Source organism: Colletotrichum orchidophilum, assembly GCF_001831195.1.
Source record: "Colletotrichum orchidophilum strain IMI 309357 chromosome Unknown Scaffold_59.1, whole genome shotgun sequence".
NCBI classification, from domain to species: domain Eukaryota; kingdom Fungi; phylum Ascomycota; class Sordariomycetes; order Glomerellales; family Glomerellaceae; genus Colletotrichum; species Colletotrichum orchidophilum.
In genome coordinates this window covers 254,276-282,236 of record NW_019173015.1, presented here as the reverse complement: position 1 = coordinate 282,236, position 27,961 = coordinate 254,276, and the positions used below count along the sequence as shown (strand labels likewise).

Genomic DNA, 27,961 nt, shown 5'->3' with positions numbered 1-27,961 from the left:
ATTTAAATTCTTTTAACTAATAAGCTTATAAAACTACGTTTTATTAAATTCGATAATATTAAAAACGAATATAAACGACTTATTAAAAATTATATTAATTAAAACTAAATATAAATAACGATTATAAACTAGGCACAGCGAGCCAACGGGACGATCACTCCACCACGAAACATAGCTGGTCTCTCGTCATGTCCTCATCGCGCGGCCAGGATCATTTTTTAGGTCAGGTCAGGCCAGCCGAAGCGTAGCGTGAGCAACTCGCTCGGTCGGCAGGTGGGCAGAGTAAATTGCGAAAAAATCTTCTTATGCTTTTTACCTGTCCCTTTTATCTGCCATTCTCTTTTTTCCGTAGCTTCGTTCACTAGCCTCACTCTCACCGGGACCGAACCTCGTTCGCCTTTTCGCTGCCTGCGCGGTCCTCAGATCCGCACGGACTGTTCCCGGGCCGCGCTTGTCTCTCATCGACACGGTAGACGGCAAAACGTCCACCAACGATCCCAAGAGATCTTCAGACCCCCGCTAACGCCCCGAGCGGTGCGAGTCTGCGGGCTGTGATTTGACGGTAGGGCATGCTTTCTTCTTGCATTTGGGGCCCTGGGGGTAGGCCTCCCTCTCTCGTGTCTTGGAAAGGCTTAGGCGTATGCTCACGATCGGAGGATCCTTGAAACATGGCTCCCCAATCAGCGTCAGCCTTGTTGGCGTCGCCCCTGGGGGCCCGGAGGATGAACAGCCCCTCCATAGGTCCCTGTGCCTGTCTTAATTACACTCCGTCGCCTAATCCCTCGTCAGCATCGGTTTCTTCTTCCTCAATCTCTTCCTTTTGCCTATCCGGGTCTTTTGGCTCATCATTCTAGATCTTCTGTCTGCTTATCCAGTCTCTTGTTCTCCGTTCTGTTGTTAATTATATGGATACCATTGAGCAACAACTTTCACCATAACTCACCCTATCCTTCAGCGGAGGTCAACTTTGGAACCGGAAAAGGATCGAAAGTCCCAGGAAGGGCCGAGCCAGGAGTAAAAAGGACATACACATCAACAAGATGTTGTTGACGGACTGCATTGTGCGGCTGCCGCCTACGGCTGCGATTCTGCTTCTCTCAAATTTCTTCGCCCTCACCGAGGCCGGCGCTTTCCCCCGCCAGACAGAACAAGTTCACATTGCCTTCCGGACATTGAACGTCCGTAACTGGCCACTGGAAACGCCAGCACCATGGCTGGGTATTATAAGGAGGCAGGACGACAGCACCAACACCGTGTGCGGTTATCTTGGTGGTGACCCAAATCTGCCGGCGACATGCTCTGCTGGCTCCCATTGCGCCATGGACGCTTCCGTCTCTGCCGTCGGCTGCTGCCCGAACGGTGCCGCCTGTACGACGGGCGTATATACTAGCTGCGTCGACGACAACAGCCCCACTCAAACGGCTTCGAATCCGTACATCTTCACTTGTCAGGGTTCCAATGTCTGCTACCGCAACAGTTTTGCGGGAGGTGCCTACCAATATGGATGCGGCACCGCAGGTCAGGGCACTACTGTTGCTGCCACTGCGTCAGGACTCAGTACTACGGTTACTATTACGCATATTTCGGGTCTCGTCACGAGACAGGAAACCGCTTCTTCGAGTGGCTCCTCCTCCAGCAGCACAATCTCGTCGACAAGCTCCTCGACGTCGTCAAGCACTTCGAGCTCAAGCTCGAGCTCGAGTTCGAGCTCAACGTCGAGTTCATCTTCGAGAACTTCTACAAAATCAACGGCATCGTCAACCTCGTCCGCGCCAGCAGCTACCAGCAGCGCTCCACCACCAGTGAATGCTGAGGCTGCAGCGGCGGGGTTGAGACGTAATGGGGGCATCATCGGCGGTGTAATCGGCGGCTGCGCGCTCTTTGTGGCCCTAGTCTCTGTGGCTCTCTGGATGCGGAAGCGTAAGCGTGGGAACAAGCGCCAAGGTCCTGGTACAGGCAAAGGTCCCACTTACATGTAAGTCCAACCTCATCCACGATTGTCACCTGAGTGAAAGATACTGACAGCTCTCTTAAGCCCGGAGACCAACCAGAAGGACTTTGCACCTGTGCCCGGCGGCGAGATGATGTTCGACCAGGCAGGCTACGGACATCCGTCCATGATGCCCGGCGCACACGGCACAACCACCTCAATCAGCGGAGGTAGGTCCACCACCACGCCGCCGTCTTCTGCTCCAGGGGGCTACAACCCCGCGAGTGGCGCCTCTGCGTCCGGCGCATCCCGCTCCACTGTCGACAATATCCCTCTCACGCATCAAGGCGAGATGGAAGAGTTTTCACAAGGCTATAATGACGCCGTTGGGCGTGAAAACGAGGGGCACCGGGCGATCAGCTCGGGTACCGACAATGGCGCGGGGCATGGGAACCCCTACGGCGCTGGCGCTGGCGCAACGAATGCCGGCCACCGGCCTGAAGGATCCGAGGAGAGACCGTTGTGGCAGCAGAACCGAAGGCAGAGCCGGAACCTGATGTGGATGTGAGATGAGACGAGAATTTATGGGAGGTTCAGATGGTTTGATTTGGTCAGACTCGGTGTCTTGGAGTCGGGGAATGGTTATTACAGACGAGGGACAACAGCAGCCCGACTAGACACGAATATATCATGCTCTTAATACATACATAATTTGTACCCAGTACAAAATGTTCTGGTGTTGGAGCTTTCAATGAAGTGTCTGATGCTGCTTAGATTCTAGGTATTGGTTGTTTACTTGGTTTATCTCTTACGAAAGACTGAAAGGACCATGTTTCATGGAACAATCGGCTAGTCGGCCATTTTCAGTTATGGTACCACATTCTTCCAAGCCCAGACATGGTCCATTCTCACCATCATAGGTCATAAATAATCTCTTTCACAACGCCTTGGTCAACATTAGCACCACAAAGCAAAATAATACTCGTCTGACCAGCAACATCCCGCACGACCTTTTCGAAACCAGCGAGCGCCAGGGCAGCAGACCCTTCGACAATCATATTCTCGTCGAGCGCAATCTTCCTCATCGCCTCCGCAATCTCCTCCTCGCTGCACTCGACGACCTGGTCGACCACCGCGGTCGCCAGCGGGAGGGTGATTGAGTCCTGGTCCATTCCACCCGCCACGGCCTCGGCCAGCGTGGGCAGGTGCTCCGTCTCGACGACCTTTCCCGCGCGCATCGACTCGGCGAGGGCCTGCGAGTTGGTCGCGGCGACGCCGTAGACCCTGGTGCGCGGGCTAAAGGCCTTGAGGACGGATCCGATGCCGCTGATGAGCCCCCCGCCGCCCATGGAGATGAAGACGTTGTCGACCGCCGCGCACTGTTCGAGGATCTCGAGGCCGATTGTGCCCTGGCCTGCGACTATGAGGGGGTCGTTGTAGGGCGAGATGTACGTGTACTCCCCCGACGCCGCGAGTTTCTGAGCGTGTTGCTCTGCGAGACCGGTCTCTTCGCCGTGCAGGATCACCTCGACGCCATAGGACTTGATCTTTTCCAGTTTCGCGGGGAAGACTTTCTCGGGGAGGACGACGGTCAGGTCCCGCTGCAGAGTGTGGGCGGCCCGCGCGGCGCCGATACCGTGATTTCCCGAGGATGCTGTTATCAGCTTTTGACGGTCCGAGGGTGCTTGGACCGACATCTTTGATGTGGCGCCGCGGAGCTTGAAGGATCCTGTGAGCTGGAAGTTTTCGGCCTTGAAGAGGACCTTGGCGTTGTGGGCGTGGCCCGTCTTGCGGGCTGGGAGGAGGGGCGTCTTGTAGATGTGGTCGCGGATGCGGGCTCTGGCTTGGACGGCGCTGGCTGCTACTTCATGGATGGATAGGGACATGGCGAGATTGAGAAATGTGAGATGAGATTTCAACAGTTGTGTGAGTTTGAAAGAATACCAGCTGGAGATGCAAGTCCAAGTCTATTTGATGTATATAATGTCGAGCACTCTCAAGATGCCTTGGAGAGGTACTTTGGAAACGGATCTGTTACGCCCTGTCGATTACTGGTGACCCACTGGAAAGGCTGCATTCCTGATTGGCTTGAGAGCTTTTTTTAACGTTTATGTAATGCAGGGCCTTTAATTCTTCCAGCACCGTCTGCAATGTAACGATGGCTCGGAACCGGGCCGGACTTGTCGTTGCTGGAATCTTCATTAGGCCGGAGACGGAGGACCCCACATTGCCGTAATATAGATCCACCAATGCCGTTCCGGAACCCGAAGCGGACCCGGAACAAATCTTCGAGGTGTTCGCGATAGCGTTGTATCGTGATTCTCGACCGAAATCGCATACGCTAAGTACCCACGTAATGCAGAACCCAAGATACGCATCTAGACGGCACAGCCAGAATTCGCCATTATCTCGCTACGCTGTCATTGAATAACCATCACCGCTCATTCTAGCCGGTTCGTTTCGCAAATTCGCATTGTCTGATTGGCTCAACATGACCATCATCATCTCGACCGCTGTGGCCCGGGTTATGTAAACCCACTACCCGGACGGGTGGATGAGGAAATTGGTAGAGGGTTACCGTGCAACGCTGCGTGTGCCTACCTATCAAGCCTCGACCAAGATCTGGGGAATGGAGAGACCTTGGTCGTCCAGAAGCCCCTACCCCTCCGGCCTCCGGGCGGTGAAGACTTTTTTTACACACTTCGTGGCCTCAACTGACTTGGCGGTGCATTGCCCACAGGGGTCTCTCGGATTGCCAGGGTCGTCTCAGCCAGTTGTGTGCGGCCCTGCCCTCTTTTATCAGCGCCCCTGCATAAAATTGCCCACAAAAGCGGGCCAGCCGGCGTCCGAGAAACGCACAATGCGGTTAGGCCAAGCCAGAGCGCTGCTGGATGCCAAGTGAACCCCCCCCCCCCCGTCCTGCTGGTGGTCGCGACCCGCGTCGGAAACAGCTCCAGCTTTAAATCTGTCCACACCTCCAAAGCGGTGTCTCCAACACATCTCCAACTCCTTCCCTCTTGTACCCGATACGCGGTTAGAGAAGACCAAGCTGCGCGCGACAGACCGAGACCGCGGGCTTTCTTCAGCAAATCAACCACCAGCTCACCGTCCACCATGGCCTCCGAAAAGCGCCAGGACGGCGCACAGCTTGAAGGTGACATCACCTTCATTGCGACCCCTGCCGCGAAGCCCTCCACGTTCAACACCGGCGAGGATTGCGGTGTCCAGACCACAAACGTAAGGATTCTCTCCCACCACCCCTATCCCGCAGATTGACTCAATCAACTGCGAATAACCTCATGCGAACTCAATTGCCTTTGCATCTCCTCATTCCGAACCCAAGCTGACCTCTCCTGCCCAGTACCCCACCATCAACAACCCTCCTCTTCCTGCCGAGGGCCCCGGCAACGAATCCTTCTCCAACTGGATCCTCGGAGCTGTCCTCGCTGGTGTCCCCCTCTGGTTCACCCGCCTCTTCGGTGGTGGTCTCAAGACCTTCATCTTCTTCTTCATCCTCTTCGTCGTCCCTCTCTTGATCGCCTTCTGGACCATCTCCTCAAGGTTCTCCCCCCGCACCAACGACAAGGCCAAGCTCCCCGGCCGCCCCGTCGAGCACTACCTCACCTTCAAGAACGAGGAGGACCGCAAGCAGTACAGCGGCCGCAACAAGATCCCCATCCAGACTTTCGCTGAGCTCTACACCGAGGGTCTCGTCGACATCAACGGCGACCTCCTCGACGCGCTTGAGTACCGCCACGACTGGTCCAACTTCGCCTTCACCTACTCCCTGTTCCGCTTCATCTTCCTCGAGTTCGCCCCCGACGTGCTCTTCCACTCCCGCCAGCAGGATGAGGACCAGATCCGCCCCACCTACGACAAGGGTAATGACCACTACTCGTACTTCCTCGGCCCCCGCATGGTCTACACCAGCGGTCTCTTCTCCGACCTCAGCCGCGAGGAGACTCTTGAGGAGATGCAGGACAACAAGATGGCCGTCGTTTGCGAGAAGCTCGCTCTGAAGGAGGGCGAGACCCTCCTGGATATCGGCTGCGGATGGGGCACCCTTGCCAAGTTCGCCAGTGTCAACTACGGCGCCAAGGTCACCGGAGCTACCATTGCCAAGAACCAGGCCGCCTGGGGCAACGACGGCCTCCGCCGCGCCGGCATCCCCGAGACCCAGAGCCAGATCCTGTGCATGGACTACCGCGACATCCCCACCAAGAAGTTCAACAAGATCTCCCAGCTCGAAATGGGCGAGCACGTTGGTATCCGCAGACTCACCACCTTCTTCCGCCAGTGCTACGACATGCTCGAGGACGACGGCGCCATGTACGTCCAGCTCTCCGGTCTGCGCAAGGCCTGGCAATACGAGGACTTTATCTGGGGTCTCTACCTGAACAAGCACATCTTCCCCGGCGCCGACGCCTCCACCCCGCTCGCCAACTATGTCGGCTGCCTCGAGAGCGCCGGCTGGGAGATCAAGAGCGTCGACACCGTCGGCGTCCACTACTCGGGCACCCTCTGGCGCTGGTACCGCAACTGGCTCGGCAACGCCGAGACCGTCCACGCAAAGTACGGCCAGAAGTGGTACCGCATCTGGGAGCTCTTCCTCGCCTGGTCCGTCATCGCCTCCCGCCAGGGCAGCGCCACCTGTTTCCAGATGGTCGTCGTCAAGAACCTCAACGCCACCCACCGCATCGACGGCTTCTCCTCCCAGTTTGGCCTGTCTGGCGCCCTCGCCGCGGCCAAGGCTGCCGGCAAGTCCGTCTTCCCCCGGTCGACTTAGATGTAGCACGCGCATTTTCAAGTGGGTGTGTGTGTGGGGAAAATGGCTGTATGTGTCCATGAATGGAAATGAATGATTCCCTCCCCCTTTTGTCCTCCGCGGCGACCCGACCAATTTTTTATATCTTCTCGTCTGGCTCCTGGGGCTGAGGGAAGGCGAAAAGGGGGGGAAGCGGGCTTTTACGTTGTCATAATTTGGAGGTCGGGGCTTTTGAAAAGTTTTGATCCCATACACAGGCTAGATAGAGAGAGAGAGAGAGAGAGAGAGGCGAGCCGGGGTCTATCCGTGCTTCACTGCTGGAGACCGAGTTCGTCACTGGGTCTCAGATATAGGGGAGGAAAGATGTTTACAAATGTCGACATGTTGTTGATGTTAATGAGACAAAAGTTACAAGTCGGTGCTACTACTAGGTGTAACGCTGTGTGAATCGATGTGCATGTGGTTGACCGTTGTGATCTCAGTTGAAATGAGTCTTGCTATCCAGGCAGTCGTCTTTAATACCTTGCTGGTTATTCCAAGTGCTCGGTCCAATTGGCCACCTCACCTCGCGACTGACCAACTTCCCTGCCGTGCCTGCGACTGTAGTTGAGGGGGGTTGACTGACGGAAGCGGGGGGCAGAGAATCAGGAATCAGCCCGAAAATCAGAAAACCACCAGGGTAGCCAACCTCATTAGAAGATCCTGAATTCCACCTCTTCTGGTTCATTTTCGAGAAACTCTCCATGCATGATGCCGTCTACGTATGCGTCTCCTCCAAAATAGAAGCCCCCTCCAGCCTCTCTTCGCTTGAGAATGATGGGCGAGCGTACTCCCCAAATCAATGTCACCACATCGCCTACTTCGACCCCAACGTGCCCGAGGCCAAACATCCCTTTTGCCGTCTTGAAAAGCGTTCTGTTTCTATTTAGAGCGCCCAAGGAAGATCGCACTTCACGCTCAAATAGCCTAAGAGCCTCGTCACTGCCGTCATATCCTGAGGGGTTTCCCCGGTCGACACTGTTCGCAACCACAAACGCTGTCTCTTCTGCGGTCAGCGTCGCCGCGTCCACGAGCTGAACTCGCATGATTCTGCGCCAATAATCCTCGGCTCCTGCGCCGACGACAAAGAGGCCGCTCTTCCGGGAATTCCGATAACCAGCTTGCATTACTGTCCGCCAGACATCGTCCTCTTCAGGGCCAGGTTCGGGTCCAAGGCCGGCGAAATCGATAATCGAAAGGAACCAGTCGTCGGGCTTTGCCAGCATGGACGCAGTATAGTCGCCAGCTTGAACCCACTCAGGGGCAGCCATCACCTCGGTGACTCTATCGACGTAACATCCTTGCTGGGATATGCTCGTCTTGCCGTCTCGAACTACGCAGCATGAGGCTCGTCGCTGCTGTTTTCGCTGTGTAGCCGCTTTAAGCTCTCGGCCGAGGCTTAACGGCCATGTTTTCACGCCGTACTGACCGATGATTTGCCAGTCTGGAACCCATGTGGGCAGCGTCCCATTTTGGTCTCCTGGGTTGATGGAATCGAGGCGAAACTGAAACATTCCATCATTGGGGGAGTCCAGTACCGCAGTTGTAATGTTCACGAATACATCCTCCTTGGAAAGCGAGTAGTCTGCCCGGAGGTATTGTTTCTCGTCGTCTTTGAGAATACCAAGGAGCCCGAACATGATGTCTCTTGGATCCGTGGCAGAGTAATGAGGCCGTTCTGGCGCGATGCTGGGTCCCCATAGAATGTCTACTAAACGTACTCTATAGCCTTGATGACGCAGACGCCGGGCCTCCAAAGAATTGAGTCCTCTGAGCTTTCCTGACAGGTTTGACATGAACGTGGACCAGGACGGACCGTCGAGAAGGACTGCATCTCGAAAGATCCAGAATATGGTTAGCGCAGCGTCGAATGAGTCTAGTGGGATGCTTCGGCTGCCAACGACCACAGAGGCACTCCGGGCGAGGAAAACTTCTTGGATAATCCAGATGCGATGCCAGTATTCTCTGCTCAGGAGGTCACGGACGCATAGGTCGATCCGTGGTGACCTGGGACTAAAAAAGTCACGCAAGATCTCGTCCACGGCCAGCTTAAATCTCAGCACCGTTCCTGTTCCTCCATCTGAGTTCACGTTGGATGTGGAGTCTGCCGATATTCCGTAGGCCTGTTCCATCGTAGTCGTTGAATCGGGGGGAGCGATTGCCTCGCCCTGAGGCGAGAACCGCGCTCTGGTATATGACTTGATCTCTGTGTCGTGTTTCCTATTTGATTGCAATTCTCCAGCGTCATACTTTTGAAGCGTGGCTCCTGTTCGGGCTATGAAGTCCATAGCCATGTCACTGTTCTCGTTTCCGGGTCCTAACCACATGTAGACCATGTCGGCGCCGCCGAAGATGTCCCCCATAGCGTTGATTTGCCAGCTCTTCTCCTTCAAGTCGGCCTGTTCGATGCAGAGCGCGTCAATCCAGAGCCAAGAGTCTACTGCATTCATTCGCAGTTGCTGGAGGGCAGCGTAGAGGTTCTTGGTGACATTGAAGAGGGCCCCCTCGATTTCGATCGCTGTGGTGTCGGTGGCGCTTCCCCAGACGTACGAGAGCGCCGAGTACGACAGTTCTTGCTCGTCTAGCGATGCATGTCTGACCTCGAGTGAGACCGCCTCCTTGGCGTTGGCCTGATTGTCGAGTGGGCGGCGGATTCGTACGAGCCTGATCTCTCGGCGACTTTGATTGAGAGAGGCGTGGATGAACATTTTCGCGCGGTGTGATGATGTAAGAAAAGGACCACTCCCTATATTGACCATATTCTAAGCTATTACTAAATTTCTCTTGTAGTTTGAAAAGAATTGCGAGTAGTTTGAGAGGCAGTTTGAGGGGAACTGCGTTGAAGAGGAGATGGTTCGCAGAGGCAACACGTGCATATGTTGGATCGCATCAGAGAGATTTCATTGGTTGTTTGACATGGATCAGTCACAAAACAACCTTGTGCATCACAAATGATCGCTCATCAAGTACTTGAGTACTTGTGTTCCACAATCCCGTTGTATTGGGTATGCTTATTGAGATTACTCCGCTAGTTGATTAGCATGAGTTTTTGGACATAGAGCTTATACCGTATTATTGGATCATGTAAATACTGTATTCTGGGGTTTCCCTTCAAACCTAATTCCTATTCCGGTTCATCCCTCAAGTCAGCAAAGTTGAAAACTATCACCATCCAAGAAAATATCCATGTGCTTGTCTATCCACGGTGGAGAATCTACCCGTTTTGGCTCTAAATATGAGACTGGGTATCTTAGCTTTCGAAGGATGGCGTATGTTTCTTCAATAGTTGCTGCTTGAGTCTCGTCAAGGTCCCGCTGCTCCGCAGTATATCAACCTGGCTGCCATTCTGCTCCACCTCATGCAGCTGCTAAAACTGCGGTCTCATTTTACCACGTCTCATGTACACACTACCTCCAATCCTCTTTGAGAATATGTAATGACCCTCCTTCGTTGCATCCTGAGAGTAAGAAAAGTAGATGGGTAGAAGACAGATCGGGGAAGGTAATAGCCCTCCCGAATTGTCCCAGCATAGGGGGACGCACTGTTTTTGGGCGCCAGCGCGTGCCTGCGTGTCTCCGGCACACACTGTCAAGCCGCCATCGCTGTCTAGCTGGCCATGGCAATATATCGCCGACAAAAGTTTCTTCCAGCAGTTGCAAGATGCGACGTCGGCTGTGTAAACCAGCAGGGCCGTGGGCCAATTCCGTGTGATAAGTCAGGGTATGGACAGCAAGAGTGGAATGACGAGAGGCATAGGTCAAGTAGAGTGTAGCAAGATGAAGACTTATAATGAGCATTTCAAGCTTTGAATACCCAAAAGGTCATTGTAAATTATCGGACTTTTACTTCATGGCAGTTTTAGTAGTGATACATGGCTTACATGAAACTCGCAAAGAAATCCAAAGCGCGGGCGCCACCAAGTTTAGAAACGTGCCGTTACTAGGTTGAATTTTGATCCACGACACGATTCCCACATGAGTTTTGCCGTCCGTTTTCCAAGTTGACCGCCGTCCCGCTAGTCGCTGTCATGTCTGACACATCCAATCGACGATATAGCCAAGAATTCTCATTGTCAAATATGCACGGGTCCCGACGGTGGCAATAGGGGGTTTGGGGCCTGAACGGTCTCCTTGCTCTCCACTGTAACTGTATTGACACAATCATAGGCAGACCGAATGTAAATGACGCAGACAATCCTTCGAGAGGAACCCGAGAAGGACTCTACTTGCATTGGCTATCGAAATGAGAAAGAACGAGGAGTTAGTGAGTCGCTGTCGGAACCATGTAACGTTTCTTTGGCTTCTTCTTCTGATAGAATGCCGTTCCACGTGCTTGATATCTGTTGCATTCGTCATCTCTGCCTTCTCTATTCACTTCTCAAGCATAACTCATTCGATATTTTAAAGGCTCATAGTATCGACGCAGTGTCTTTGTGTTTTTGATGCCAGCGGCATTTTGGGTTGACGTTTTGATTTAACTCTTGGAAAATGACACTGTCACTTTGGTGATGTGCTGTTCTAACTTAAACGCAATTATCAATTGTTGAATTCGACATCTGTTGGATAGAAAAGGTAGACGAGCAATTGACTGAAACTACATCTGAAGATGATGCGAACTCATAAAACTTGGTTTCATTTTTAGGAAATTCAAAGGCACAGAGATAAGACAATCGGATTCTTTCGTCCTCTGAACTACCGACAAGGTACTGATTTCACTCTGTTACTTGATCCTTGAAAAACACCATGGCGAAGCCTTGATGAACACCCTTCGCAACCCCCTTCAGTTCTTGATGTGCTACACAGTCATTATCGTAGTAATCCATATCTTCTTTGGATGAGAAAATAGAAACAGCCGCAATTGTGAACCCTTGGGCTCTTTGATCAGCAGCAGCTAGGCCGGCCTTGACCGAGAGTATGTACGGTTTACCATCCTACTATTGGTCAGCCCAGGATTCATCTTGTAGTCTCAGGGGGTGCCAATCTTATCATAAGTGGATGGCGGTTGACATGATACTCAAGTGCCTAGGTAGGTATACTCACTTTCAAGGCCTTTTGAGGCATCTGGCGGTAGAGCGCCAGTACTTTGCTCTGATTTTCCTCGTTCGGGATTTTGAAAAGAGTGATTCTCGTGACGTGTTGAGTCATATTGATAAAATTGATAATATGGGTCTTGAAGAGGATCAAAAGTTACGTGGCTGTGTGGTATTGTGGTGTTGTGGCAATGGCTGGTGTTGAAGTTGGAACTTGGCAGAAGTCAGATTTCCCGCCCGTCCAAATCAACTTTCTTGCCTCCTCTTTTTACACACGAATGAATAACACAGAAACCAAGACATTCCATCGGCCCATCGCCTCTGCCTATCACCTCTGAATCGCCCGCGGTTGCAGGTGTGCAATTGAAAGAGGGGAGTGTTTGCATTCCGATGGCTCGGAACCATATTTCGGATTCTCGGAACCAACGTTGATGAAGGCAGTTACGACATCGGGTCTGACCATGGAAATATAGCTTGAAGTCTGTTAATACAAGAGAAGAAACATACAAGAACGATCAAGTCATTGGCTCAACAGATGTTTGAGAGTTCTTTACGTCCAAATTACGCAAAATGAAATCCTGGCTTCCCATCCCGCCCCGGTCGCACTTTTCGCTACTAAACATACCATTTGGGGTGATTTCCAGCAAAGACAAGCATTCACACAGGCTCGCCATCGCCATCGGGAACCATGTTCTCGACCTTGATGCTTTTTCTGCGGGTGGAGGCTTCAACAAAGCAGCAAACGTGTCTTCTGAGCATGCGAAAGTGTTCTCACAGCCCACCCTGAACGCCTTTGCCGAGCTTGGGAGACCCGTGCATCGCGCCGTCCGCTCATACCTGCAGGAGGTGTTTCTCAACGACACACCCCATCCAGACGTCCTGAAGGACAATGATGCCCTCAAAAACGCTGCTTTGCGACCCATTTCAGAGGTTTCTATGCACCTTCCTTTCGCAATCGGAGATTATACAGACTTCTTTGCCGGCAGAAATCATGCCCACAACGTTGGCGTTCTTTTCCGCGGACCAGCCAATGCGCTCCAACCGAACTACAGCCATTTGCCTGTTGCCTATCACGGTCGTGCTAGTTCTGTCGTTGTCTCTGGAACACCTCTCCGGCGACCGTGGGGACAGGCGCTGCCGGCCCCGGGCGCGACCGAGCCTATTTTCCGGCCATGTGCGCGTCTCGACATTGAACTCGAAATGGGTATGTTCATAAGCAAGCCAAACAATCTTGGCACTCCGATATCTGTGGAAGATGCCGATGAGCACATTTTTGGCTACGTCTTGATGAATGACTGGAGTGCAAGGGATATCCAGCAATGGGAATATGTGCCGCTTGGCCCGTTCAACGCGAAGAACTTTGGAACGACGATCAGCGCCTGGGTTGTACTTGCGGATGCACTTGAGCCTTTCAGAACGAGAGGGCTAGAAAACGAGGTCCAGCTGCAGAAGTATCTTCAGGATAATCGACCAGACAATGTTCTTGATATCAGGTTGGAGGTCTCTCTTTCTCGTAAGTCAACATTCTTTGATTCCCGTGTTAGGGCAAATCTCCTTCTTGTTGGCAGAAACTTGGGCTGATCAAAGAATGTTCTTTTGGCACATTTAGCTTCAGGAGGCGAGGAAACAACAATCACTCGCACATCTGCCAAGAACCTTCTCTGGTCATGGCCGCAGATGGTGGCTCATCACTCAATCTCTGGTTGTAACCTCCGTCCTGGAGACCTTCTCGGATCTGGTACCATCTCAGGAGCCGAGGCAGGTACGCAGGGAAGTTTATTGGAACAGTCTCAAGGTGGTAAAACTCCAATCAAGTTGGATGGTGGGCAAGAGCGAAAGTTTATTCAGGATGGTGATAAAGTAGTTATTCGAGGCTGGGCTGGCGATCAGGATGGTCAGCTGGTTGGGTTCGGAGAATGTGTCGGCCAAATACTGCCTCCAATTTCGCTATAGGGAGATGAGATATTTGTACAGGTCGTCATATGTAGAGTCGGATGCTTGGGTCAATGCTGCTATCAAACCTATAGACGGCATTTTAAACGCCAAAAATTGTGGGATGCAGCATTTTGTTTGATTACTACCTAGCTAAGAGTAGCATGACTCTGGCTTTTCATAGACCATCGTTATTTTCTTGCGTCAAAAGAAAAAAAGAAATTACAAAAGAAAGCTACAACTGAGAATGTAAATGCGATGATTGCCAGCCTTTTGGTCATGGCGAATTAGTGCACTCCAGTGAAGACCCTTTCGGCTTGGGCCTTATTTCGCCTTCCTCGATAGTTGAGTCAACTCGCTCGTTGAATATCAGGGCCGAAGTAAACCCTGGTACAGTAGCCTTCTCTTCGTCGAGCTACATCACTCCTAATCGGTCTGCACATTCCTCCATGTTCCCGACTTCAGGAGCTACAGTCAAGAGACTCGGAACGGTTTGCGTTCCGCAGTTCCGGAGGGCTACAAGCATCAACTCCGACATTGCAGCTCCCGGTGGACGCAAGTTTCCGTGAAATTTAATTCCGTAGTATCGATTCCTCTAGGTTTCGTTTGCCTTCTACTCGGATCACTGTAGCGTGGGGTTTGTCATTTCAGCGTGTACTACGCCAAACGCATGTGACAGCCATCCCCGAACGAGAAGAAACCAAGAGGATTTATACTACATGAGTTTTACAATCGAGGTACACTTACTGGAAGTCGTTATATTGAGGTTCGTATTCATGGTACATCCATAGTCAACCTCATCCAACTTTGAAGACTACCACCTTACCACTCTGTTTCAAGATTATTCTCGCCATCCAACATTCTACCATGCCTGTGACAAAATTCTCCACTGAGGAGAAGTATGAGTATCTCAACGGATTTGGGTCTCTTCATGAGTAAGTAAAGGCTCCTTGCAGTGGCACTAGCGCTGAGGCCCATCGCGTCGTCGACGTGGCGTTAACCATTGTGTACATAGATCAGAAGCTGTCAAAGGCGCTCTTCCTATCGGCGCCAATTCTCCACAAAAAGCACCGTATGGCTTATATGCAGAGAAGCTATCTGGCACTGCGTTCACCGCACCTCGCCATGAAAATCTTCAGACGTGGCTTTATCGCATTATTCCAGCGGCGTCACACTCTTCCTTCGAGCCGTTGAAACAGAACAGACCTGAGTCTAGAGGCAAAATCCACCAGATACCAAATCAGTTACGATGGGACCCTTTTGATATCAACAACGAGACAGATTGGATCAGCGGCCTCAGACTAGTCGGTGGCGCAGGGGATCCTAGTATGAAAACAGGTCTTGGGATTTTCATTTTCGCTGCTGGTCGAAGCATGGAACCCAACGTGGCCATGTACTCCTCAGATGGTGATATGTTGATCGTCCTCCAGCACGGCGTGCTCGATATCAAAACGGAGCTGGGAAACCTGCTGATCCGTCCCAACGAGATTGCTGTCATTCCGCGAGGTATCAGATATCAAGTCAACTTGCCGAGTGGACCAGTCCGAGGATACATCCTTGAGCTCTATCAGGGCCATTTCATACTTCCTGAACTGGGTCCCATCGGTTCCAACTGTTTAGCTAACCCACGAGACTTCCAAGTCCCAACTGCAGCGTTCGATGAGGATGGGAGTCAGTGGTCAATTGTGAACAAGTTTAACGGGAACTTCTTCATTGCCACACAAAACCACACGCCATTCGATGTCGTGGCATGGCATGGCCAATACTATCCATACAAGTATGATCTTGGTCGTTTCTCTGTCATAGGCAGCATCTCGTTCGACCATCCAGACCCGTCTATCTACACGGTTCTAACTGGCCCGTCGGACCACCCAGGCACAGCCGTGGCCGACTTTGTCATCTTCCCGCCTCGTTGGCTTGTGCAAGAAGACACTTTCCGCCCTCCATGGTACCACAGGAACACGATGTCTGAGTTCATGGGCCTTATCTGCGGCGACTATGACGCAAAGACTGGTGGCGGTTTCCGCCCTGCCGGGGCAAGTCTGCATAACGTCATGTCCGCCCATGGGCCGGATGCGAGCACATTTGAGCGTGCATCCAATGCTGAGTTGAAGCCGCAGAAGGTCGGAGAGGGAAGCATGGCTTTCATGTTTGAGAGTTCTCTGATGATCGGAGTAACGGACTGGGGCTTGGAGACGTGCCAAAAGGTTCAGAAGGGTTACAGTGAGGATAGCTGGACAGGACTGGTATCCCATTTCAAAAGGCCAGAGTAATTTCAAGGGTCAATTGGCGGGTCAAAGTTCGTAGCTCTAGTTAAGTAAGGAAGGAGATTGGATTGGAAAGCTTCTGGGGAAAGCGGGTTGTATTAATACGATGTCAATGTACCAGTGGTTTTGACTTCCAGTGCTTCTACGTCGATTCGTTGCATCTGTAAATTTCCGGTTCTTCAGCTGAGTCAATCAGAATCTCTCAGAGAACTGAAAGAGATGAGAATTCTATCCAGTGTCTCGTGTCTCGCCTAATTTATACAAACATGAGGTTAGTGTCAGCCAGAACGAGCTTGTTATGAAACATGTTGCTCTTTTTTTTAATGATTTCGGGATCGATGCTGTGGGGGTTGGACGACTGCAATTGACAGTTGAACTACGGATGCACTGCAGCTCTCAGCCCGTCGAGGACAATATTTAGTCAAAACCTTTACAATGAAAAGTAAATTATCAAGTAAGTTTGATAGGACAAAGTAAAGAATTCTTTCACAACAGAGACAGTTATCTTAACCTGCGTAAGTCAACGCTCAGATATCCTTGATCCCCTCAACAATATCCGAAGCAACAACGGGAACCTCGAATTTGGCGCGACCTTGGATGACATAGTATATAAGCCCAAAGGCTGACTAAAATTTGATGCCATAACAATCGTGGAGTAGTAGTTCATGTTCTGGGCGGAAGAATGGCGGCATGTGTCCAAGCCACGTTTGGCATCTGAGTTCATGCAAGGCAATGCTTTCTCTTGCTTTATCGTGCCCACATCGAGAGAGATCTTAGAACCCCCAAAACTCCAGGAGAAGATTTGGCAACGGGCTTGTTTTTCACTCGGAACACGATCAGTTCCGCTCGGAATGCACCCCGCATTCTTTGCAGGCCATCCCGACGTTCCATGCGGGGATCCCATACCCTTACCTGCATCTGTAAGGTAACCCGGGGGTGGGGAAGGCGGGGAACTAGTGGTCTTTGTAATTAGTCAGTTCCGAGAGGTCTGTTTCCAGATGACACTGTTTCCTGGGGGGTAACGTACCAACGTGCCCCGGTGGCACTGCTTCTGATACTCAGGCAATGGTTCTGAAGCCGGGTAGAAACGGCGAGTTGGCTCTGTACGTATATCATGGAGCTGATGGTAGCGGCTATCAAGTACGAGTAATTGAATCAAAAGCACACCATAATTCGTCGTCTACAACACGTTTTAGCACAGAGACAGCCAATTCGACGCCATGGCCATCTCGACTGCCATCGTTGCTTTGAAGCAAAGAGTATTCGACTATGCTCTGCATTCGACCGCCATTTCAATCCTTCTCATACCCCTCATTTACGTCATTGCAAATGAGTTCATTCGTTCCAAGGCCAGGATAGCAAAGCTAGATGGTCCTGGAGGACTACCGCTTATCGGCAACTTGTGGGATATCCGGGTCAATGCGGCGGAGCAGTATCGCAGATGGGCCAGGAAGTTTGGTTCTGTCTATCAGATTCAACTGGGCAATGTTCCTGTCGTTGTAGTGAACTCTGCTTCTGCAGCTAGGGCTCTCTTCGGACAGAATGCCCAGGCGCTTAGTTCCCGCCCCGAGTTTTACACTTTCCACAAGGTAAGTAGAAGAGAGGAAGGCATCGTGTACCAGAATCAAGACTATAGCACAGAGGCTGACGAATGATGGATAGGTTCTTTCGGATACAGCAGGAACGACTATCGGCACATCTCCATACAGCGATTCTCTCAAGCGACGCCGCAAAGGCGCTGCTTCGGCCCTGAACCGACCGTCAGTAGCAACCTATGTACCGCACCTCGATGTCGAATCACGGGACTTCATCAAGGAGCTACACGAATATGGGAAGGCTGGACAGGCTCCTGTAGACCCTATGCCGATGATCCAACGCCTGTCCCTGTCTCTCGCCTTGACCCTCAACTGGGGTACTCGCATGAGCAGTCAGAAAGACCATCTTTTCAAGGAGATCACTCATGTCGAGGAGGAAATCAGCCGCTTCAGATCAACCACGGGCAACCTTCAAGACTACATCCCGCTCCTGCGAATCAACCCTATCAACATGCACTCGGCCAAGGCGCGAGATATGCGCAGCAGACGCGACGTCTACCTGACTGCCCTGAACAGAGGCCTGGATGAGCGTATGGCGAATGGCACGCACAAGCCTTGTATTCAAGCCAACGTCATCATGGACAAGGAGGCAAAGCTCAACCAGGCGGAGCTGACCTCCATCAGCCTTACCATGCTTTCTGGAGGACTCGACACCATAACGACCCAGGTCGCTTGGTTCATCGCCATGCTATCCCAGCGACCAGACATCCAGGACAAGGCTGTCACCGCGATTAGAGAATTCTACAGCGAGAAGCAGCCTCTTTGCGATGCTGAAGATGACCAACAGTGTCGATACATCGTAGCTCTGGTGAGGGAGTCTCTGAGATACTACACCGTCCTTCGCCTGGCTCTCCCACGAGCCTCAGTTCGTGATGTTCCTTACGGACAGACTGTGATCCCCAAGGGATCAGTCATCTTCTTGAATGCTTGGGCTTGCAACATGGGTAAGACGGCTCCTTGAATTTCCTCTCCAAGCCTCCACTGACACCCACCAGACTCTGAAGTATGGACCGACCCAGAAGTCTTTCGCCCCGAACGGTGGTTTGAACAGCCTGACGCGCCGCTATTCACGTATGGTGTTGGCTATCGCATGTGCGCTGGCTCTTTGTTGGCCAACCGCGAGCTCTACCTCGTCTACATGAGACTTCTCAATAGCTTCAAGATTGAGAAGCATGATGATGTAGACCATCATCCCATCTCCGGCAATGCCGATCCTACTTCCCTCGTGGCGATGCCCAGGCCGTACAAGGCGAAATTTGTGCCCCATAATGCAACGATTTTGAGTAACGCACTGAAGGCAACTGAAGAAAAATCTTAGTTGTTGTGATTTTTTAGGATTTGATGCGCAAGGGTATGAGTTTAGTTAGATGAAGAAGATGCAAGGAGGAGAGAGAGCGAATCCGACGGAAGGAGAACAACATAAAATTACCAAAGCCATGCTATAATTCAATCGAGGAATCGTTCAAAACCTCTAGCGACCGAATTACATGACATTGCTTTAGATCGGTTATAATCCCTGGAATTGGCCATGATCTGCATGAAAATGAAGTGAGTTGATACAGTGCTGTCCCTCTTTACACGATGATATATTTACTTTTATGGCCCCTTCTCGTCGGAAGAGGATACGGGTTACTGGCAATTTGGTATTTGAGCTCTTAGTAAGATTGAAGTCCTGTCGAGAATGCCACTACACAAGCCTAAATTAATCCCCAGAAGTGACGCGAAATTTCCTCCTCTCCAGACACCGGTGGCTGCTGCTCGTTGCCTCCCGTGTACTCCTGCATCCCGCTCGCCCAAATGTCATCCGTCTGCCCGAAGGCGTCAAACAGAAACATCAAATCATTGCTGAGCGCAAAGGCATCCGGCGCTCCTGCACCGAACTCCGCACTCACAACAAGGGGCTGCGCTGATGGCATCGCTGCAAATTCTGAAACCAGTCCCGCAGCCGGTTCAGTATGCTCCTCCTCGATGACCGTGTCCATGGGCTGAGAAGAATTGGAGATGACGGTCGGAGGCGACTGCCCGCTTGATTCAACCCGTCGAATACCACCAGCATTCTCGTCGCCGCGAAGACCGATGCGATGGGCCAAAGGAAGAAGTCCACGTATGCTCTTCCAAAGTCTGCGGCTTGCCGTGCCCTGTCGAGAAAAGCCTTTGACGAGCTCCACCGCAGCGAGGAAGCTACCTCGGCATGGCTCGGCAAATAGTCTTGCACCGTGGCATACAGCGAGGAAAATGACCGCTAGAGAGCTCAGTAGAAAGTAGTTGAACGCGCTTTGTTGTCGTTCATAGATGTCGCTCGTTTCGCTCAAATGTACCAAGACGGATATGCTATCAATCGCTATATCCACGACAAGTCGTGCCTTTTCGACATCAGCTTCGATGCTTGTGGAGCTGATGACATGGTGTCGATGTATCAGAGTCCTGATGTGATTACCCCGCAAGTAAAGCAGGGCTCGCAGCCGGCGAATGGAACGGGGTTGGGTTGTCGGTATACTGCCATGTTGAGGGTGACGCAGTTGAAGATCGGGAGGTATTGATTTGAGCCAATTCTGTGCCATGAAGTCGAGGAAGGCTACAGTGTCTTTTGGGATAGACTGGGACGGTGCGCTGAATGGAGGTAGAGCGTCCCATGCTTTGGAGCATAAGCGACCGTAACCTATCAAACAACGAAGGTACTGGAAGTCTTCTGACTAAAACCTTGGTTAGCAAAGTGCACGTTTTCTGAGTACCAAAGAGTAGACTCACTGGTTCAGGCAAATCTGGGTCGATATCTCGGTCAAAGAGGGCAAAGGATAGACTAGTCCCGAAACTCCAGCGACGATCCAAAACATAAACGCACCAGAACACGCGAACTGCTAGACTCCGCATCTTGGGGTCCAGGAAATTATCTGTGAGACTCAGATTCTGGTGCAAACCCATCTCGAGAGATGCTCGCGCTGCAATGCCGATGTTTCTCCATGCCAGTAGCTCTTCGTCGGAGAAGAAGTAATAGATGCTCTTCTAAGGTGTCAGTCTATTCCGCTAACAGGGTTCAAAGTTCTGCCTGACTTACGATCATAGCCATGATCTGAATGACTTTCAGATCGGCCTCCGCATCCAGAGTAAGTTGATATATGAAGTGTTTCACAGGCTCGACCAGCCTGCTACTTGCGTGGTTCTTGCCGTGTGCCTCAACCACCATGCTTATGGCAATGGCTACTTTTGCTAGTATGACGTCTTTTATGTCTACACCTGCACCAGAGATAGGTGCCATGCAATCCGTATTTTCTTCCACGAACGCACGAATGTCCACTGCTTTTGAAATCACATCACGCGTGTCGATGAAGGGGTAGACAATCTCAACCTCTTCTTCAAAGACTTCAAGAAGCCTCACGAATTCCTCAAGCGGCACCGTGAGCAGGATATCTGTTCCGGGAGCCCATTGTGAAGTTTCTGACCGTTCGGGAGTTGGGTATCGAGTGGGCGCGAGAGACTCGCTGACTGCCGTCGTAATCGGATCATGAGCTGAGATTCCCATTCTCGTCAATGATGTCTCTGCAACTTTGAGACTGAAGGCCGATCTGGTGGGTCCCACGAACTGGGGTTGCTTTGGTTCTTGTTCCCCGTGGGCTGAAGAGTTGTCGTGAAGAGACGGCTGTTGCTGGGATCCTGGAGAAGTAGAGGTTGCTTGACGGCTTTTGTCTGAGGCTAACTTGCCCACGGTGTTTGCGAGGGTGGCCACTTGCTCCCTGAGCATAGAGAGCTCGCTCCGGAGATCAATACTTGGTTGACTATTGGAGCGGGTTAGTACTCAAAAATTGCTCAGACGAGGAGTAGCGCTGACCTGTTTTGTCTCGATTTTCTCCTACTTCTGATTCTTTCCCTCGTGCCAGTCCCGCTCTCTTGAACTGGAGCTGGACCGAATATGCATGGGACGCTGCCTGAGATGCATCGTTGGCATTCTTCCTCATTCTCAGACCTGATACACTTGAGCTTCCGCTTCTTGCATTCAGCGCTGTGCCACGGTCAGGTTTTCACCACGAATTCCTGAGATTCAGGTGTACTCACCAAGCGGCAGCCGCATATTTGGCACGCTTAGACCTCGTAGGATGCGTCGAGCCAGCCAGCGACCTTCTGCGTGCCCCCGATGTTATGGTGGGGGAATGTGCTTCTTCGTTCCCTGACAGGTCAGGGTCCTCATCTTCCCTCGTCATTTTGGAGAGTGCATAGGTCGCGAAACGAGTCACGGAATTAAGAGGATATCTTGTTCAGAGGTTGGCCAACGTTAGAGTTCTCGGGAGTTGGTGCTGCACCCCGACTCGACTGGCTGGGGGAAGAGTGGGGGTTAAGTACGAAGCGTGCCCCTCGAAGGCCGGCTGGGATCCGGGTTCCGGTACATTTCCCCGCATGTGCCAGCAGCCGTACCCGCCTTGCTTCGTGGGGTTCATGAGCGACCAACATTGCCGCAATTACTCAGTGACATTCTCTGACATTCTCCCTCTTTCATTTCTGTCGTGCACTATTCCAGAGACTCTGCAGAGTTGCAACAAGATCGTGTGATTCAATTAGGCCAATTGGCATTGCCTGTCTGAACTATAAAGGCTATCTAGGCTGAGAAACATGCGCGTATATGCAATTCTTTCATAGCATAGTCACACTAACTACCCTTTTTGAGTTGTACCAAAATTGTTGGGAAGTCCCTACCTACTACCTAGCTAATTAGCAACTGAAATCGCCTTGCCATGGTCCATGAACTTGCTATGTCACAATTTTGTACCTTTTTGAAATTCTAGAATTCAAAATGCAACTTAAGAATCACGCAGCTACGCAGATCCGATCTTTTGAAATACGCCCATTAAAGTGAATGAGGATGACAAACGAGCAACTTCCAACCTCGTCACCGTAAACATTAAAAGGGAAAGCCTTGGTCAGGGAAAGCCATGATTGCTATGTCGATGAGAAATGAGTTTACGATCGCAACCTCTGCTGCGATTTTCATATGAAGTCGTTTACTATGTGTTGACAATGTTGTTCAATTGACCAAGAGAGTGAGAATAGATGAATCGAGTGTCAACACAAGGCCGAGATGGAAGAATTCAACAGAGCGGATTACTTCTTGGATCACCCACACACCTAAATGAAGAATAAGTGCAAAGACTGGATGAGGGCACTTGGTTTGATTCGCAAACAGCAGAAGTCTGTCAAGTGCAATCTACTCATACCTATTATCACAAAAAGCGATACTTCTAACGCGAGCATCAAAGCCAGACTAGCCAGTTGTGACCTGTCACACCTAGTCATGAAGAGGAGTCCATTAAGACTGGCAGGAGCAGGGCCACCATTATCACCCTAATTGCATCATCTACACTTTTTTTTAACTTTTCCCATCGGCGCTCGTTTACCTGAATGAGTTCCTATCTTGGCCACCTCTGCATCCAAAGTCATGATATTGAAATGATCTTTCAAGGTTTGAACATCGGTTTTAAGATTAACAGAGCAGCACAAGTTCACTTGCGCTATCTACCTATCGTTGAAAAAGTCGTAATATGTTGGTTGTAAAGAATACCTATGCGTTGCGTTGAGGATCAAAGGTGTAAAAAAGCGAGTTATCGATAATTCGGTTCCAGGGTTGCATATAGGTACAAGCAGCACTGATGATCATTCTAAGGAGAGAACTGTGCGATAAATTATATTATCAACTGTCCTATGTGATGTATCCTTTTGAAAGTGAAAAGAAAAGATGATAGAGAGGAGTTGAACATTCTGAGAGTATGGAAGAGGACAGCTATGCATTGAGGTATTGCCTGCTGCATCCTGTCTGAAATCAAAATAGCTTGAGAGTGATAGAGTGATGAATGTCCGGTATTATCCACGCAAAATATGCTTTTAACGTGTTGTTAAATGACCACGACATGTGTCGAGCGATTCCCTTGAGCATAACTCATTCGAAGCCGAATGTCTGCATCAATCTCAGGGGTCCGGCTTCCTCGTGATACCATGCTCCTCGTCGTAGATTCGGCGTTCCTTGAGTTCCACGGCCGTAAGCAAGTTCCCGCCTCTTCCGCCGCTGAAAGTGTAAAGAAGACAGCCAACTTGCGTAGAGCCGCCAACGCCACCGTTATTACCTGCAAAGTGCCACATTAGCATAGTGTTTCTTGTGTGTCACAGTTCCTTTTGGTCTGGATCGTTTTGTGAAGCAGGACGGGAGAAGAGCGACGAGAAGATGAAAACTCGGAAATTCAACGTCGAAGATGCCTTACACTTTTTGAAGTTGCCTTCCATCATGCTCACGCAGGTTGGATTCCCCTCACTGCTGAACAGCGGGTTCTGTACAGTCTGCGCGCCGAAAGATGTTCTGCAGCCGGGCACCCACTGGACGTAAAAGTCGTAGTTGACTTTCCACATGTCCTTCCATCTGAAGCGCAACTTGAAGACAACTGGGTAATGGTTGTCCGCTGGGTCTTGGTAGGTTGTGAAAGTTCGACTGGCCTGATCGCTGTCGCAGAAGCTCCTCACAGCCTCCCCTTGCCAGGTGGGGTTGATGTCGGCATGACCTGGAAAGTCGGCTTCGTTGTGACATTGGACATCGTGAACTTTCCAGGGCGACTTTTCTCCCCCATTCTGTTCGAGAGATCTTAAACCGAGCGTCGTAGTAGTCGGAGTTGCGAGACCTGTGGCGAGGCTTACAGCCAGGGCGTAAATAATCACAGAGAGAGGGGATCCGAACATTGTGCTATTTAACGCAAGAAATAGTTGGACCCGGCATAGAAAAGAATAGAGGATTGATGTTCTCAATGATGTAGATTCGTTCCAATGTGTTGGTGATGATGTTTATATGCCTTCCCGCCGCAGAGCCAAATGGTTGCACAAGAAAATACGAAGGACAAACGGGGTCAAACCGCTCGGCTGCCAGTGTTGTTTGTATGCAAGGATGCCACGGTAAGGCCGCTGCAAGCGATCGTTCAATTCCACCTGGAGACAAAGAATCGGTGCGAAGGAGTCGGTTTGCAACATAAAGCTGAAAAAGCTGATATTGTTCTCAACCCCCTTAAAACCTTTGCCGTCGTACAAGCTCTCGTACAGAGCAACCAACCTCGTAATGATAGCGCCTGGGAAGTCTGTGAGTGAACCCATAAATATCTTCCATAATGCAATCTTTGAGACTTAATCGTCTACAATCAGTCTTCAGACACCGCATCGGATCATGTTTGTGGTTCTGTGCTAGCTCCACCAAAGTCAGAACGATTTCCTCCCCATTGCTGCGACTTAGGAGTATTCACATATTTGTCGCAATCGATGGTTCTTTTGTTCACTACGTAGAACACAGGAAATTCGCTTGTGAGGCATCTCTTTTAGTAAGTCCTTGTGACTAATCTAGATACGGCATACGAGGAGCTATTGGTTTTAAGCCAGAAGCACGGGAGCATCACGATCCAGAGATTCACTCGGCCGTCATAATCTGCATTCCTAGGTAAAATAGAGATGAAATGTCGGGTATATGTAGCCAGCGGGCCCGAGAACGGCTGTATATCATGGCGACATCGACGATTTCTCAATTCTCAACTGCAATGTTGTCAATAGGAACACAGGCTATTCACAGGTTATTGATGGAAGGTCAAATCCATGTTTCAAGCATCCATATTAGTACCTGCCAAGAAATAGCCTCACTCCCTGACGGAAAGATCATCCATCGTCTAGCCCCATAAGTCCACTTCTGCTTCTAGAACAATGGGATGTGTGAATGCTGCAGTTACATGAGCCCGATGGGAAGAATGGAACTGAAGCGAAGGGAGCCGCGCGGAACGAGACATCTTTCGGGTTATTTCCGTCCCGCATACCCATGCGTCGGCTAGCCATGCAAAGCCACGCGAGATGCAAAGGCGCATGGATGCAACAGAACAAACAGACATCTAGTGCAATGCGTGTTGCCGATCGGAAGAGGCAGCTAGAGAGAGGCACTCGGCGGCTCAAGTCGGCATTACTTGAATGTGGACTACGCCAATTGCTACTAGCCAACGTTTTTGAGTACATGTACGGAAGCCCTCCAAGCTTACTGGATTACTGGATGAAGGGTGAATCTCTTCAAATGCAAGGAATGACTTTTGTGTAGAAAGGAGTCAGGGACATGTGGGTTAGGTAATGACGTCTTGCTTTCCTCGTCTTGCCGTCATTGCCCAGAGTTATTCACCTGGCCAACGCCTGGGCCAGCGGATGAATTGCTATTTCGGACGACTGCGGCTTCTTAGCTTGGACAAGGTATTCTACCTACCCGCGACTAACTGGGCACCTTTGGCTGACAAGAAGGCAAAAAGCCTAGACAGAATTCGATCTTGTGGGGGGGGGGTGCGCCATGAGGGGTCATTTCTCCTCGCTCTTGGCTGGCCAAAGAGGACCCAGGTAGATATCAGCTCCGAAAGTGAGAAACCCGGATGGGCCGCCGCAGCAACTGGTAATGCAGCTGTGCGAGAAGTCTTGGTTGTAAGGGTATGATTCTGGATACGGAGATTGGTGTCTCTGTATGGTACCTGTCGAATCAAGATTTCATAAAGCCACAGGGTCAAGAAAGGCTTGTGGAGGTGGAGACGTCGAATCGGCTGTAGGCCTGATGATGTTGACCCAAAGTAATGGTTCTGGTCTCCTGCCAATTCCAGTTTAGCGAGGCTTGGTTCGACAAAGCGGGGGAGATAGGTAGGGATGTCGGATAAGTCATTAAGAATTGAGTCTGAAAAAGCGTTTGTTGGCTGGCGACGTAGCAAGTTGGCTTGTACAGTGTATTCAGTCAGACAGTCAGACTTTGGTAGTTACCCGCATAGCGATCGTCGGCTGACCTGGTCGAGTCCCCACGCTGGGTTGATGGTCGGGTATTCTTAGTCAGAAGGGTGATTTACGTCTTTCTACTTTAGTCAGTGCACTCGCAGCTGTCAACTTGGTCAGTCTTATTCAGATCCAGTCAACCAAGATCATTGCTCTCTGGCTTTATTATCACCAACCCGTCACCTCGTGTGGTAAGCGAACGGACAAATATTGCAATGCTGACCCGAGTCCGAGTAAGAATTTGGTACTTGAGGGCATGAGGCGAAAAAGCCGAGACAATTTTCAGCGGGGAACCGCCCTTGGCCCTGACCCGATCCCTGTTGGCTCTGCAGAGTACAGATGTAGTCGCCAGGAGGTGCCTAAAGGGGAAATAAACTCTTTTAACTTCTAGATAGAGTTTGGGCGAGGTCGCTTATTACCACCGACCTTTTGGACACTGGCCAACGATCACAACCTTTTACCAATTACATATTGCGATATTATAGGCTTGCTTCCAAGTAATTTCCTGCGCACCGTGGCTTAGACAATTTGACTTGAAAGATGCTCGATAACAGGATAGCCGTCGCGTGCCACGCCAGGAAAAGCAACGCCATCGATAGCTAGCTCTGGGCTGCCATCGTATTCTACTTCTTTGCTGGACAGGGCAGCCTGGAAGACAAGACGGACCAACCGCTTGTTTGCTTGGCAGGTGCCTATCAATATGTCTCTATCCAACCAATTACTGCAGACGTCCTGCTTGATTCAGGCTTTTGGTCCACTCCAACCAGTCTTGGCGCCGATGCATCGCGCACCCCAAAGGACTTTTGCTGCTGCGAGCCTCATCACCGCTTTCTGTCGACCTGCGTTCTTGGAGGAGGGGAGACTGCTCGGACGCATCGGCCTCCCAGGGGAGCCACGCGGGAGCTGTCGTCATGGGCTTGATGAGGTCGCATGCAGTTGGGCGTGCTTCGAGGAGACCCAAGCCGTCCGTAGATCCGGAGAGGGAGCTCAATCTTGGCCGCCTCGGAACATTTGTGATGGTAATTGTAGTTTGAGTAGGTTCTGGCTACTCTCAACCATTAGCATTGGTCGGTGTAGCTACCAGCGAGACGGAAACGCGTGAAAGCGCGAAGTTTCCTATCTCAGGATGATATGACGTCTCCTGAGGAACAAATTTGCGACATTTATCAAGCTACGAGTGATTACGCACCTCGTGTACGTCCCCTTAAAAGACATTTTGAGAGGAAAAGATTTGGAGGGGGAAAAAAAGAAGCGGTCCAAAGAAAAGGAGGCCATCCCGGAGTAGTGGATCCTTATGTCCCGCTATTCCTGCGCCGTGACTGCGAGGCTTCCCCGGACCGTTGTCCGCCAAGGCCATACTAATCCCGGGACCTGCCCTTTCGGGAGCCCCGCCAAGAGCCTCCAAGAAGGCACGAGCGTGTGGCCAATTGAGCAGGCCGTCGCCCGGAATTCCTCGTGATTTATCGCTCACGGCTCTGCATCTACTCCTCACTGTGCAATGTTACTCTGCTGCGATTTATGACCAGGCGGTATGACTGGCCGGCGCGCTGTTGTTGTTGCACCGCCAGCCCGTCTCGCACAAGGCAACATGGCCGGACACATGTGCGG

General features: G+C 51.2%; 11 protein-coding genes across 11 annotated transcripts; 5 read left to right on the top strand and 6 right to left on the bottom strand.

The window, feature by feature from the left end:
- Positions 1-1,040: 1,040 nt before the first annotated feature.
- On the top strand, positions 1,041-2,498 carry CORC01_07426 (uncharacterized protein; the record flags this gene model as incomplete). Its single annotated transcript, XM_022619062.1, has 2 exons — positions 1,041-1,975; positions 2,036-2,498. 2 exons carry the CDS (start codon positions 1,041-1,043, stop codon positions 2,496-2,498), a joined length of 1,398 nt encoding a protein of 465 aa, XP_022474525.1.
- Positions 2,499-2,844: 346 nt separating this feature from the next.
- Positions 2,845-3,816, bottom strand: CORC01_07425 (threonine dehydratase catabolic; the record flags this gene model as incomplete). The annotated part of the gene is made up of 1 exon (XM_022619061.1): positions 2,845-3,816. One exon carries the CDS (start codon positions 3,814-3,816, stop codon positions 2,845-2,847), a length of 972 nt encoding a protein of 323 aa, XP_022474524.1.
- A 1,228-nt stretch (positions 3,817-5,044) lies between these two features.
- Positions 5,045-6,716, top strand: CORC01_07424 (cyclopropane-fatty-acyl-phospholipid synthase; the record flags this gene model as incomplete). The annotated part of the gene is made up of 2 exons (XM_022619060.1): positions 5,045-5,167; positions 5,292-6,716. 2 exons carry the CDS (start codon positions 5,045-5,047, stop codon positions 6,714-6,716), a joined length of 1,548 nt encoding a protein of 515 aa, XP_022474523.1.
- Positions 6,717-7,387: 671 nt separating this feature from the next.
- On the bottom strand, positions 7,388-9,442 carry CORC01_07423 (uncharacterized protein; the record flags this gene model as incomplete). Its single annotated transcript, XM_022619059.1, has 1 exon — positions 7,388-9,442. The coding sequence occupies one exon, from the start codon at positions 9,440-9,442 to the stop codon at positions 7,388-7,390; it is 2,055 nt and encodes a 684-aa protein (XP_022474522.1).
- A 2,003-nt stretch (positions 9,443-11,445) lies between these two features.
- Positions 11,446-11,878, bottom strand: CORC01_07422 (stress responsive A/B barrel domain-containing protein; the record flags this gene model as incomplete). Its single annotated transcript, XM_022619058.1, has 2 exons — positions 11,446-11,664; positions 11,774-11,878. 2 exons carry the CDS (start codon positions 11,876-11,878, stop codon positions 11,446-11,448), a joined length of 324 nt encoding a protein of 107 aa, XP_022474521.1.
- Positions 11,879-12,333: 455 nt separating this feature from the next.
- On the top strand, positions 12,334-13,716 carry CORC01_07421 (fumarylacetoacetase; the record flags this gene model as incomplete). Its single annotated transcript, XM_022619057.1, has 2 exons — positions 12,334-13,276; positions 13,379-13,716. 2 exons carry the CDS (start codon positions 12,334-12,336, stop codon positions 13,714-13,716), a joined length of 1,281 nt encoding a protein of 426 aa, XP_022474520.1.
- Positions 13,717-14,562: 846 nt separating this feature from the next.
- CORC01_07420 (homogentisate 1,2-dioxygenase) lies at positions 14,563-15,968 on the top strand (the record flags this gene model as incomplete). Its single annotated transcript, XM_022619056.1, has 2 exons — positions 14,563-14,630; positions 14,711-15,968. The coding sequence occupies 2 exons, from the start codon at positions 14,563-14,565 to the stop codon at positions 15,966-15,968; spliced, it is 1,326 nt and encodes a 441-aa protein (XP_022474519.1).
- Positions 15,969-17,182: 1,214 nt separating this feature from the next.
- CORC01_07419 (cytochrome P450) lies at positions 17,183-18,875 on the top strand (the record flags this gene model as incomplete). The annotated part of the gene is made up of 3 exons (XM_022619055.1): positions 17,183-17,551; positions 17,625-18,501; positions 18,553-18,875. The coding sequence occupies 3 exons, from the start codon at positions 17,183-17,185 to the stop codon at positions 18,873-18,875; spliced, it is 1,569 nt and encodes a 522-aa protein (XP_022474518.1).
- Positions 18,876-19,254: 379 nt separating this feature from the next.
- On the bottom strand, positions 19,255-21,753 carry CORC01_07418 (fungal specific transcription factor; the record flags this gene model as incomplete). Its single annotated transcript, XM_022619054.1, has 5 exons — positions 19,255-20,250; positions 20,306-20,557; positions 20,613-21,330; positions 21,384-21,554; positions 21,608-21,753. The coding sequence occupies 5 exons, from the start codon at positions 21,751-21,753 to the stop codon at positions 19,255-19,257; spliced, it is 2,283 nt and encodes a 760-aa protein (XP_022474517.1).
- A 1,756-nt stretch (positions 21,754-23,509) lies between these two features.
- Positions 23,510-24,268, bottom strand: CORC01_07417 (uncharacterized protein; the record flags this gene model as incomplete). The annotated part of the gene is made up of 2 exons (XM_022619053.1): positions 23,510-23,664; positions 23,800-24,268. 2 exons carry the CDS (start codon positions 24,266-24,268, stop codon positions 23,510-23,512), a joined length of 624 nt encoding a protein of 207 aa, XP_022474516.1.
- A 965-nt stretch (positions 24,269-25,233) lies between these two features.
- On the bottom strand, positions 25,234-25,449 carry CORC01_07416 (uncharacterized protein; the record flags this gene model as incomplete). The annotated part of the gene is made up of 1 exon (XM_022619052.1): positions 25,234-25,449. The coding sequence occupies one exon, from the start codon at positions 25,447-25,449 to the stop codon at positions 25,234-25,236; it is 216 nt and encodes a 71-aa protein (XP_022474515.1).
- Positions 25,450-27,961: the final 2,512 nt, after the last annotated feature.